This window comes from Venustampulla echinocandica (genome assembly GCF_003357145.1).
Source record: "Venustampulla echinocandica strain BP 5553 chromosome Unknown scaffold_0, whole genome shotgun sequence".
Classification (NCBI taxonomy): Eukaryota; Fungi; Ascomycota; class Leotiomycetes; order Helotiales; family Pleuroascaceae; genus Venustampulla; species Venustampulla echinocandica.
Window position 1 is genome coordinate 636,319 of NW_022474205.1, and position 13,126 is coordinate 649,444.

General features: G+C 46.3%; 4 protein-coding genes across 4 annotated transcripts; 1 reads left to right on the forward strand and 3 right to left on the reverse strand.

Annotated features, from left to right (window-relative positions):
- Nucleotides 1-1,652: 1,652 nt before the first annotated feature.
- On the reverse strand, nucleotides 1,653-2,111 carry BP5553_00195 (Uncharacterized protein; the record flags this gene model as incomplete). Its single annotated transcript, XM_032008818.1, has 1 exon — nucleotides 1,653-2,111. One exon carries the CDS (start codon nucleotides 2,109-2,111, stop codon nucleotides 1,653-1,655), a length of 459 nt encoding a protein of 152 aa, XP_031872872.1.
- Nucleotides 2,112-2,408: 297 nt separating this feature from the next.
- Nucleotides 2,409-4,849, forward strand: BP5553_00196 (Tryptophan synthase; the record flags this gene model as incomplete). Its single annotated transcript, XM_032008819.1, has 6 exons — nucleotides 2,409-2,456; nucleotides 2,522-2,609; nucleotides 2,659-2,729; nucleotides 2,785-3,017; nucleotides 3,077-3,998; nucleotides 4,046-4,849. The coding sequence occupies 6 exons, from the start codon at nucleotides 2,409-2,411 to the stop codon at nucleotides 4,847-4,849; spliced, it is 2,166 nt and encodes a 721-aa protein (XP_031872873.1).
- Nucleotides 4,850-5,259: 410 nt separating this feature from the next.
- BP5553_00197 (uncharacterized protein) lies at nucleotides 5,260-6,222 on the reverse strand (the record flags this gene model as incomplete). Its single annotated transcript, XM_032008820.1, has 2 exons — nucleotides 5,260-6,142; nucleotides 6,218-6,222. The coding sequence occupies 2 exons, from the start codon at nucleotides 6,220-6,222 to the stop codon at nucleotides 5,260-5,262; spliced, it is 888 nt and encodes a 295-aa protein (XP_031872874.1).
- Nucleotides 6,223-10,571: 4,349 nt separating this feature from the next.
- On the reverse strand, nucleotides 10,572-13,100 carry BP5553_00198 (uncharacterized protein; the record flags this gene model as incomplete). The annotated part of the gene is made up of 1 exon (XM_032008821.1): nucleotides 10,572-13,100. The coding sequence occupies one exon, from the start codon at nucleotides 13,098-13,100 to the stop codon at nucleotides 10,572-10,574; it is 2,529 nt and encodes an 842-aa protein (XP_031872875.1).
- Nucleotides 13,101-13,126: the final 26 nt, after the last annotated feature.

A 13,126-nucleotide genomic window follows, 5' to 3' on the forward strand; every position in this document is an offset into this window, starting at 1 on the left:
TGGTAAAATAAAACGCCACGGTTGGGGCTGAGCTGCATGAGATATTCAGCCGCAGAGGGTGATGCATAAGGTCTTGAGTACATGTAACGCCAGACTAAAAGTACGAGTACAGTGCTCCCTTGGAATCCTAGTCGAAAGGGCGACAAAACAGGAACCATAATTATGGTCAAACTTCTGGCAGTCCTCTTCTGAATCGTTCTGTTTTTTGTGCTCCATCACTTAGCCAGACCAATGCACATATTTTAGTCCCAAATATGAGTTCAGCTTAGCACTTCTAGACAGGGTCCATCGCTCTTCCTCTCTTCAGACGCTCTCAAAGGCAAGGCGCTAATTATCACTTGTACCATCGTTGCCAAGCCTATGGGTTTTACTTTGTTTTTGTCGCGTCTGCTAAGAATAGGCGTACGGTCGTTCTTTATATTCTTGTCGATTTTCTCTCTCCTCCAAAACTATGGGTTACTTTGATTGCCATCCGGACCGATTCGCATCTGGAGGTAAGACTTACAATGCATGAAAGGTCCGCTCTGGGTTGTATATACTTTGACTAGTGGTGTATCATCACTGTCTAAAGGTACTTTGTATATAAGGATAATAAGACTCCGGTTTTTAGTCTTATGTACAGTAGGCTGGACTACCCAATCATTGACACGAAATATTCTCACGGGTCTATTTATATTGCAGACACTGGGTATATCCCAACTCAGGGTTCTATTCGCCTCGTCTCTCACTATAGAGCAGCGCCTTGTCTGACTGTTTTGCCGTAGTTCCACCCCTGTCTCAGGAATCTTCCCCTCCAACTAGGCGCAATATTTCGATGACAATTAAATTAAGATGCCTTCCACAAGTAACAACATGGAGTTGGGGCCAAGTAACAAAGGGCATAAATTCTCTCGAGCCCACAGTAAAGTCAGTTGGACCAGTTTGAGTTTGACAGCATAACTAGGCCTTCCTTGGGTTCTTATCACCCGTTTCTGCTTCGTCCGGAAGCTCCCCAACACGACCAGACGTGGACAGGTTTCGATGGATATTTCCTTACCGCCAATCCATCGGAACTGCCGTGGTGGCGCCGAAGGGAGAACGCAGCAAACCAAACAAGAATATAGAAGGGGTAGACAGTGTAGGAAGAGAACGGAAACGCAGAACGGCCAATAATTTAGACGGGTTGAAGTTGACAAAGTGGGAGGTCAGACTACACAGGAGTGTATATGACTGTATCGCATCATACCAGTGGCTTAGATAGACTGGACTTTCTTCAATCTATCGCCATATATGTTGGACCAGGTGTATCTTAATAGCTTCGCCTGAAAACTTGGAATTGGATATTGTACCTGGTATGATGCTACTACCAAGATGTCGGCAAAGGAAATGAAAAAATACCATGGCTGGATTCGGCTCGCACATTGAGATTTGAGCCACATAAGGCTCTTCCATAACACCAAGGACAAGGGCGGCGCTGGTGAGCGAGATTATGTAACGAGAGTTTCCACATGCAAACTTATTAAATAGTCAAGTTGGACTTTTGCCACTGGCAATACTAATACATCTGGAAAGTCGTGGCTCTCAACAACCTCCTGTACATTAATCAGGGCTGAGGCCAACAAGAAGCTCGCCCTTGGCATCGCTTCATCGGAGCAACTCCTTCTCATGCTCTCTCAAAAATCAGTCACTCTTCCATTATAACTCCAATCCGCCTTAGCCCCCCATCTTAATGGATCATTCTTTGGCCCACCAACTTCTCCAGTCTTAGGGTTGACATCTCCTTCGAATTCTGGCTTTGCGCCTCTCCTAATATCCGGATGTAGTTCGTCGCCTTTTCCTGACGCTTCCACTCTTGCATTTATCTGGGCCTCGTCTGATTCGGGTTTGGACGCTGGAGATTGGTTTACTTGCGGCCGAGACCCAGAGGGAGCCGGGGAAGATGTGGATTCGGCGGCAGGCTTTGCTGTACTGAATGCGCCCGTCGATGACTTTTGTAATCGCTCGAATTCTTCCTGTTCTTTGGGAGGTAGACGTGGTGGTGCTGGGCCTGTCGCGAAGGCGGTTCGGCGAGCGGTTTGAGTAAAAAGGCGGCGAGAGGGAAGGCAGAAAGTCGATGGCAGATATCGTACCATTTTGCCTGAGATAAATTGCAATTTTAGACCTGATTGGATCGTCGTCATGAACAATTGATGATTTCTAGATGAGATGGCGCCCGAGGAGGTTGAGCAAGTGAGACATCATCATTGCTATATGACTAATAATTTTGCCCGGGCGGTGAGCCCGATTTGGGTGGAGGGGCAACGTCTTCAAAGAATCCGGGCGTAAAGCCTGATTCCCTCTTTGACTCATTCAAATTTATTTAAACTCGAGGCTCGCGACCTTTTTTGTGCAATTGAATACAACAACTTAAATCGCACCATCTTGCAATCATGGAAGGTCTTAAGAGAACGTTTGCACAATGCAAGAAAGAAGGCAGGGTAGGCAATTCCAGATCTCAATTGCCCCCACTCACTGTTGCCACAAGCTAATCGTCTTTCAACAGCCTGCCTTGGTAACCTATGTCACTGCCGGATTTCCCACACCCCCAGAAACAGTTGATATCCTTTTGGGAATGGAAGCTGGTGGTTCCGGTACATGCTCCAGTCGATTGGAGTTGCACGCCTGCTAACGGCCCGCCAGATGTTATTGAACTCGGAATTCCATTTACAGACCCAATCGCGGACGGCCCTACAATTCAAAAGTCCAATACTGTTCGTATGCGAATATTGGTATTTGTCGATAATGGCTTACAATGAATTATTATAGATTGCCCTGCAGAATAATGTCACAATCGAGTCGACTCTTGAGATGGTACGGGAGGCACGACGGAAGGGATTGAAGGTTCCAGTTCTTTTCATGGGATACTACAATCCTATGTTAAGATATGGCGAGGAGAGATTGTTACAGGATTGTAAGGAGGCTGGTGTCAATGGCTTTATTGTCGTCGATTTGCCACCCGAGGAGGCTGTGACATTCAGGAATTTCTGCGCCCGATATGGGTGAGTCATGTTTCCCATTTCCCACCCTTCATGAGATTGGGACTAATATTTTCATACAGGCTGTCCTATGTTCCCCTTATTGCCCCAGCTACATCCGAGAGTCGGATGAAGCTCCTCTGCAAACTTGCTGACTCCTTCATATATGTCGTTTCACGAATGGGTGTTACCGGTGCTACGGGAACGATAAATACAGGGTTGCCAGATCTTCTGAAACGAGTAAAGGAATATTCGGGCAACGTGCCAGCTGCGGTTGGTTTCGGTGTTAGCACACGCGATCACTTCTTGAGCGTTGCCAAGATTGCAGATGGCGTGGTGATCGGAAGCCAAATCATTATAACCCTTGCAGAGGCCCCTGCTGGACAAGCAGCGAAAAAGGCCCAGGAATACTGTGCTAAAATCTGTGGGCGCACCAATGTTCTTACTGGTGACGTAACGAGAGAAGTTGGCATTGTGGAAGCCGTGCATGAAGCACAGGAGCCGACTGGCGTACACGTGGATGGTGTCATTCGTGACACAGACACTGGCGAAAACTTAATCGATCAGATCGAAGCTCTAAATTCAAGTGGGCCGGTAGACCCGGCGGCTTTACCTGCCCGGTTTGGGGAATTTGGAGGGCAGTACGTACCGGAGTCACTCATGGACTGTCTGTCGGAACTTGAGGAAGGGTTCAATAAAATTAAAGATGATCCTGCCTTCTGGGAGGAGTACCGCTCCTACTACCCCTACATGGGACGCCCAGGTCAATTACATCTAGCCCAGAGGCTAACCGACCATGCCGGTGGAGCGAATATTTGGCTGAAGAGAGAGGATTTGAATCATACTGGAAGTCACAAGATCAACAATGCATTAGGCCAAATCTTGCTCGCAAGAAGATTAGGGAAAACTGAAATCATTGCTGAGACTGGAGCCGGCCAGCATGGGGTAGCTACAGCAACAGTGTGCGCCAAGTTTGGCATGAAATGCACTATTTATATGGGAGGCGTAAGTTATATCCGTTCCGCTATATTCTCTGGCTAATTTCTATATAGGAAGACGTACGGAGACAAGCACTAAATGTCTTCCGGATTAAGCTCCTTGGCGCAGATGTCGTCGCCGTCGAAGCAGGCTCTCGCACCCTTCGTGATGCCGTCAACGAAGCCATGCGCGCGTGGGTTGTCAAGCTTGATACCACTCACTACATCATCGGATCGGCAATTGGGCCTCATCCCTTCCCTACTATCGTCCGTACCTTCCAATCCGTTATTGGCGATGAGACACGGGCGCAGATGCTCGAGAAGCGCGGCAAGCTGCCCGATGCCGTCGTTGCTTGCGTAGGCGGTGGCAGCAATGCTGCGGGGATGTTTTATCCCTTCTCAAATGACCCCAGTGTTAAACTCCTTGGCATTGAAGCCGGCGGAGACGGTGTTGACACTGCCCGGCATAGCGCAACACTTTCCGGAGGTTCAATAGGTGTGCTCCATGGCGTCCGCACCTATGTGCTACAAGACAGACATGGCCAAATATCCGACACTCATTCGGTATCGGCAGGTCTCGATTATCCGGGAGTTGGTCCAGAACTCTCATCCTGGAAGGACAACCAAAGAGCGAAATTTGTCTCAGCAACCGACGCACAGGCTTTTATTGGCTTCAGGTTGATCAGTCAGCTAGAAGGCATTATCCCCGCTTTGGAAACTGCGCACGCTGTTTATGGGGCTATTGAGCTTGCAAAAACTATGGAGAAAGGGCAAGATGTTGTCATCTGTGTCAGTGGGCGTGGAGATAAAGATGTCCAAAGTGTGGCAGATGAGCTACCAAAGCTAGGGCCATTGATTGGATGGGATTTGAGGTTCTAAGAAGCTCGTAGGCAAAACCACGAATGCTGAAATTTGCGAACTTGCTTCCCAAGTGGCGAAGATAAAGGTCATATAGACATCTTTGATTAAAGAAATGAAAATTATTTTTATGTATTGAGCTTGGCGCTTTATGTTGCAAGTGCCGATCACAATCTACTTAATCTGGACTTGACTTAATGATCTCCATTTATGGCTCTATGCGTTCATTCCACAACTCCAGTGTTGCGAGAATGATGACTATCAATCTTTTGTGCTGCTTCATTTTGGTCCCCATGAATTTGTATCCCCCCCCCAATCCAGATCCAGACGTCGCGTGAGCCAGACTTTCGACGGTAATGAAATCCTCCCCGAATGTCTCAATAAACTTCAGACTTGCAAACCATAGCCGTAGCGTCACAGCTCATCCTTCACTAGGACATCCTATCAAGCAGCTCCTCGTTCGTCAGCACAGTTATAGTTGGGCGCTTGAACTCCAGCTGAGACAGGCCTCTGTTGCGACGCACATTGAATGTATGCTGGATATTGTTCAGGTGCCTATTGAGGAGTGCGGCAAACTGTCCAACGTTGTCGGAAATATGACTATACATTGGGGCGATCGGTGCTATATTTGGCACCCCTGGTGGTGGTTGAAAAGATTCGACGAGAACAATCTCATCAAAACATCCAAGCTTGGCAAAGCCAATCGGACCGCTAGACAAAGAGGAGGAGTACTGGAAGCGCTGATCGAACCTCCAGTTGCTACGGCTCTGGCGACTGGTCCGTCTGAAGTCAATCGCAAGCATTCGCAGCTGCCCTTCCTTGAAGATATTTGTCGGCGACACATTCAACAAAATGTCCACAGCCTCCATGCAAGCTACCATGATGACATCCCTGCGGATATCAACATATATAGGATACCTGAATTCTTCCTCGAAACACAGCTTGTAATTCTTCAATGCGACACGCCTTGATTCGTGGTTGACGTGGAGCAGCGTAGGGGTTTGCGCATCCGTCACACCTTGAATAAATTCTATAATGCTCCCGTCCTCCTGGTCTTGTTGGAAGACGCCGTATGTAACTTTGATAACGCGGGCACTAGGTAACGCAAGCTTCCAGATCATGTATCGTAATTCTATTGACAGATTGGAGAAGCGGCGGAATGCCGGGACGGCGTCCTGGGCCGGTTGGACGTATGAATCTCTTGCAGTTGCTGCTGCTTGTAAAGCCATCCCATAGTGGATTGTGTCTTGGGAGTATTGGTATGACTGTGGCACCAGGCCCACGTCCCATGCTCTATAGGAGCCGGGCTCGAACCTTGAACACACGTTCGTTAGTTAAGTTCTAAAGACTATTTGTGCAAGTTAAATGATAGGGGGAAGTTTAACGTACACCATGATTTGCAGTTTTATTACGGTGGTGATAATATCAACGGATGTGAAGTTGGTATTGATGATAACGTGACGAGGTAAAGGTGGGCGTCTTTGTTGTAGGTTGGAAAAGGAGGAGGAAGGAGGAGGAGGAGAAATAAGCAGTGGGAGTTTGTTGACAAAAGATACCGTCTATATATAAAAGGGGAGTGTCGGTGAAGTTATTTTGGCAGTAAGTGAATAGTGAATATAACAAGGGATCTCGCCTACAGAGGCAAGGGGAGAGTCTGTGGGGTTATTTTGGCAGTAAGTGGATACAGAATATAACATATACAACTAAGTTTGACTACTAGAGTGTTTTAAACTTCATGGAACATTTATATTTTAGTACTCATTGTTTCTGCTGTAGAATATAACATTTAATTACAAATGAGGTTCATAGGGGTATAAGTTAATAAGTAAATAGCGAATAGAATATGTTCAAGTGAGTTAGACTATTAGAGAGTGTCAGAACACATGGAACATTCATTTTTTAATCCTCTTTGTCTTAGCTACACCCCGACATTTAATTACAAAACAAGCTAATAGCAGTATAATAAGTGAATAGTAAATATAACTTGTGCAAGTGTGTTAAACCACGAGAGAGTGTTAGAATTTGTGGAACATTTAAAATTTAATACCCTCTCTTTAGCTATACAGCTTCTAAGTGCAAGACAAGCTCTTATCTTGGGCATCATTGAGCAAAGAATTCCAGAGTCCAGTGACACCAGCCGCAGCGCGATACATATCCATGTCAAATAGTGGAAGAGGCTCATTAACTGGCAGTGCCATGAGTAGCTCTACATCGAGGAGTCGCAACTATTCTTCATCAGCAGGTTGTGGCAGATCGATCTGATCCGATTGAGCCCGGGCAGCAAGTTGAGACTAGGCAGACAGCTAAGATTGATATGAAAGGGGTCGCATAAATTGAGCAACAGATACTGAGGTTCAGGCAGAGGCAGTTGTCGAGATGATAAGTGAAGGTCAGAAAATGGAAGTGGTGGGAGTCCCTGAGCCCTGCCTTTTCCCTTATTGTCAGCCATCTGCTTAGATTTAAATGAAAGACCGAGCGATTGATGATCAAGAATTCTTTTGCTTAGCCCGTTCTACATGAAAACCATCTCGAATTTTCTGAATCCGCTTCCGAAAGATAGGACAACCCTGGCCATGAGTTCATGACATTTGTTATATATCTTCAGATATCCCCTAGGTATATTTCCAATTTGAGGCTCGCGGATGATTACTTGATAGTCCCAGTGCCGACTAACTGCAGATATCTCATCCTCGTCAAGCGCCTATAATTCCAAGTTTGCGAAGGTGTTTTTCATCTTTCTCAGTCTCACGAACCTCGGGATCATATGGATTATAAACTCAATTTTAAATACAAGTTCTGGTCTTAGAATCTTTATTTTGTGTAGTCAGTAGTAAATTCTGCTCTTCCTCGAATCCTAACGCTGTGGGTGGATTTAAACGGGATCATTTAGGCGAGCCAACAAGATATGGCCATTTGTATTAAGGTAACTGATTTGAGATCTACACCTACTAGCTAAATGAATGATATTTTACTGAAGCGGGTAGGGTCTCTAATACTTACCCACTGTAGTAAGACTGAGGCGCTTGGATCCTTGCCTTCTGGAACCGTGTGTATGGGGAGTTTTTGACCTCGTAGAAATGAAAATGCGGCTTATATACGTAAAATATTATGCCTAATTTTGAGCTTACTCTTCTATGTTTGCGCTGATCTCCTAAGTGACGCGTTAGACATAGTTAGTGTCGTTGCAATACTGAGTATCAGTATTGTTGGATGCCCCTTGGAGATCTCAACATCACAGTTTGAAAATCCCCACTCTCGGATTGCTTGACTACAATTTTCTCTATCATACATGTAATGTCTATCAAATAACTGACCGGGATATGCAGGATTTAAAAGCCTTTCATTCGGGTAGCTAGGTGCCCACACATATAGCAGACCGGTGCACCTGGGGAGAAGGCGACAGATGGGGATGTTTGCATTTTCGCTACAAAGGCATTCTGTTCTGGCAAACACTCTCGTCCAAGGACCCCATGTCCTGAGTTGATGAGGTATGATTTTAAATCGAAGCGGATGAATCGGCAGAGCAGTTCGGGAAATGTAGATTTGAGAATGGTTTATGTCTTAGTTTGTGACTTCCAAGCGCTGCCATCTGTTCTTTGATCGCCATCCTGATTATGGTACAGTATAGTCATCACTCGAGGCCTCCATACATCTTTTCGATATCTTCAATTTCCACCGCCTCCTCAAATCCCCCAGTTTCTTCTGTGGCCCTCCGTGTACACTGGTACTTTCCAATTCTTTAGGCGGTACGTTTCTGACGTAGTGGGATTTTCCTTAATCCGTCGTTTCATCAGGCGTGCCAGTTCGCCATGCTCTCTTATTCTAAGCGGAGGCCCATAATTGGCATACCGCATCATATTTTATTCCCCCTTTCTCCGTGAAACAAAACCGATAATGACTTAAGTCCACTAAAATACTGGCATATATAGGCAAGACACGACACCCCAAACCCTTCGAGTGGAGTCTCAAGCACCAGATTTCGAAATAGGTGGGCCTCCTGAGGATAATCTTTCGACGAAAAAGGTATCATTTTGATAGCACTGTCAAAATACATGTGCAAAGTATCAGTCTTGAAGTTACACCAGATAGTATATCCAAACTGTTGTTCGAAAGCTGGCTGAAAATGCTTCAATGGTGTTCGTCTTGAAAGGCGACAAATGCATGATAAGATAGGCATGTTGCGACCGATAATGGAGTTACGCGGCGAGATGGTTGTCGAGTGAGTTAGTTCCCGGATTTTCATAGGATCGCAAACTGTGTCTATCATAATAGTTCGGGACTCGGGGACCGCAGCTTCTCACTGTAATTTCACCGGAAAGCGCGCAAATTGGTGGAACGTGTGGTGTGTGACAGAGTCGGGGTAAGGGATTGCGGGCGAACCAATACTCGGGCGATAAATGGATTTTGGGTCGTGCATTCTTGCGTCCTTTGTTAAGCCAAGTTCCTCTGGCTGTGGGATTCTAGGAATCGTCACAATTGGGACCGGCGCGACGGCCTCCGAAACTGCCTTCTGAACCACTGTAAATTAAGATACATATTAGCAATTCTGGGTATCTAATACGGGTATGGGTTGTTCCTTACTGATCGACGAAAGGTTTTACCAAGTAGGTCGGTTTTGAAAGTTGGGAATGAGGCAGAGGTTTCTTCAGTATATAAAGTCTGTTGCGGGTTGAAGGTAGACCAAGTAGGCTCTCGCTTAGGGCATATATTCTGCCTATTGTGTATTTGGTATTGTTCTTCCTATTGTTGATTTTATGAATTTGCGGTGAACATCAGTGTTATACGGCAGATTTCTTTTCCAGCTAAGCGGACCTGGACACGTTCGGACTTTCCCCCCTTTTTAGATCAACTAGGCGAGGGGTGGATAGAGTATTAGTATATCCAAACTAGCACGAATAGCGAGTGCATCTAGCAAACAATACTAAAGCCAGGGCAGGCAAATATATAGTCGCACCCCTCTCCCCTATCCATATCACCGCTATAAACCTGGCTGGGAGTACACTGAAACTTGGCATGTTAGCGGCCGAGATAAAATAATTGCGTCACGAATTGTAAATTTCACCACAATGGACATTTGAACAACATCATCACAGGGACTATACGTGAAAGTGTGATCATTGTTGGATCACCAGACTCAGGGCTGCAACCCTGGATGGTATCTTCGAAAATTATGTGTCGACAGCTACGCTCCTTATGGGCCTCAATTTTGGCGGCGCTGTCTAGGACCCTTAGCGGCTGCCAAAGATCATCTGTCCTATTATCTTCGGCGTGGAAATTGTGGGATTCTTCTTCATGCGTGAGACTGAGACAACCGGATATTCAACCGTGTCGCTGGGGTTATTACGCAGCGATCAAATATCGGTGCGCTCTTTCTTTGCCTTTCTCATGGATGGGTGAAAGACAGAATGAGAAAATCCGTCATCAATCCACCTAAAAATATCAGTAGACGGACCAAACTACTGTGCGCCTTATTATCGGTCCATGGCACGTTTTTGCGAGATGTCGCAATTGTAACCTCACTAGATATATGCTTACGACTAGTTTGATCCTTGGTGAGAATTTAGCATAGTTGAATCGCTGATATATATATCTTTATAAACATTTATATGTGCACGGGATATAACTCGGATCTAATCGAGGTACGTAGGTATAGATAATTAAAAGGAAACAGGAGAACAAACATCGTCACAAACGAAACGTGCCCTATCTATGTATCAGTTTTATGCCCTTCCCCCATTGATTCCTAGGCCTTCCGTAGCTTCTTAATGCCATTCCTCAAACCCCAAACGCTCTTTCCTAACGCTTTCCCGAAGCCGCCCTTTTTCTTTGTCTCAGCCTCAAAGGCTGGAGCCCTCATTTCCCTCAACTCATTTTCAACCATATCTCGCTTAGTTTTAGCAACCAATGCCACCAATGCAACCTGCTCGCCAAATACGGGGCAATCAACGAGCTCCTCAACTCTCATCTGGTAACCCTCGCTATCTAGCAACGAGCTCAATTGTGCAAGACCGATGATATCGCCACCGAGGTCATAGAAGGATGATTCGAGAGTAATATTAGGTAACGCAGCATCTTTATTCCAAAGGATCTGCCCCCAGGCATTGCGAAGAAAAGCGGAGTACTTCGTGACTTCTTCGTGACTGAGATTGTTGAGGTTTGCACGGTATTCGGGATTCATCGTCGCGATATCTTGTCTCAGAGTTCGATTTAACAGTGCAGATAATACGGTGGGCTTTGGGAGCGGGGCCATCGAGTCTGTAGTGAAGGTGATGGCGATTTCGCAGAGCGATTCAAAAAGTTGGTTGGCGAGAGCAAGAGTAACTCCGGTGTTTGATGTGAAGACCAAACTGATTTCGATGCTGTCATCTCCTTGGGGTGTAGAGAGGACGGTCAGATCCGCGAGATCTTCCTGACTACCTATGGCGCCTAGGGTATACTCGTTACCGGCTAACTCCATTCCCGTTTGCTTTTCAATATTCTGATGCTGGCACACAGTAGAAAAGTTCATCCAGTCGGGCCAGTCCGTGCAATGCTTGATGATTTCACGGAAGCCAAGTGACTCGTAGGGCATGTTGGCGACTTGCTGGTCTTGAATGTGTTTGAGAAGATCCATAATCTTCCAGCCATCCTTGAAGCTCACTCTGACTGGTATTAGGTTGACACAAGGGCCGATTATGCTTTCTACCCCAACCACAGCTGCATTGCGCCCGCTGATGACGTTACCGAAAACGATGTCCGAAGATCCAGCAAGTTGGGCAAGAACGAGCGACCATGCGGCTTTGATAACCGTTGCTGATGTAATTCTTTGGGAGGCCAGTGAGTTAAATTCAACTGTCCTCTTGAGAATTATTGGCGCCTCGTTTCCGCGGTTATAGTTTGGTCCACGGCGTTGCACAACTTCAGTCATAGATGAGCCCCTCATAAGGTCTTTCCAATACAAGTAATGATCATCGGTCGTCGTTCTGACAGAGTCTCGCACATATGTGGAGAATGGAGGAGTTGAAGCAATTTCGGCCCCTCTGAATCCTGCTTGCAAGGCCCCAAGAATCCTGGGCAGACAAAGTCCATCATACTGCGCGTGAGAGAGTCTCATGATTATACGGTGCTTGTCACTCCCCCTTTGCTTGGCAACGGCGAATTGGAGGTATGATTCTCCAGGTCTTGGGCCACATTCTCGGTCTTTATCCTGCAATGAACTGGTGAATTCGGAAAGATCATCAGTGTCGTGAACTGAAAAAGTTGGTTGAAGCTTTCGAAGCACTACCTGGAAGAAGCGGTTACCATATGGGACGAAGACTGTGCGGAGGATATCAAAAGACGCTACGACTTGCGAGATGACGTCCTTTAATCTCCTCAAATCTAAAGAGCCTTCCCCTTCGAGATAGAAGTAATTAAGCATCCATTTTGACGACATAAGCGTGCCCGTTACGGCCAAGGCTTGAAAGTCAGTGACTGGGAAGACATCGGCAATACCGCCACGGAAAGCTCTGACTTTTGGACAGATATTCTCCTGTAAGAAGGCATCAACATTGGCCGCCTCGAGTAGAGAATACCGTTGATACATCGCATTTTGAATGGCCTGACTCCTCGCTTCGCGTGCCTCATTCTCTCCCCAGGTATTACTGGTGTTTTGAACAACTTGTGATGCATTCGCCCGAAGAACTGCTGCCATATCTGCAAACGTGGGGTATTTGAATATTGTAGCCACGGTCAAGGCGAGATCATCGTCTCGGGCAGCGCCTACCATTTGCATGGCGACAATAGAGTCTCCACCGAGTTCAAAGAAGTTGTCATCAGTCCCAATTGAATCTGGGGATATCTGTAATAATTCGCTCCAGACTTGAAGCAGGCGTTGTTCGACTTGATCCCACTGTCCCGGACCTCGAGGTTCGCGTGCTACTGTACGTACTGGCTTTTCGATCTCTTCGATCATGGGAATATTTGTGGTTTGAGAGTAGTCGATCATGGGCCGAACAGCCTGAGCGCTCATTTGACCAATAGTATTATGAACCCGTTGGGAATCATAGCTGACCAGAGAGCCTGATTTAAAGAGCTGCTCAATCACCTCGCGGACGCATTCGTTGACCATTGTTCGCAACTCCAATGCAGAATCTAGTGGCTGAGCTGGCATGGTTGGTGTTGGTTCAATTGACGAAGTTTTACTCGCTTCTTCTAGATTCAGTTCCCCCACAATCTGATTTGGTTTGTCGATAAAGGTTGTAATTATCTTCGTCAACACATCTCCCAAGCCGTTTACTTGTTCTTCGGACATGGTATCTGTCCAGTATCTGATCACAA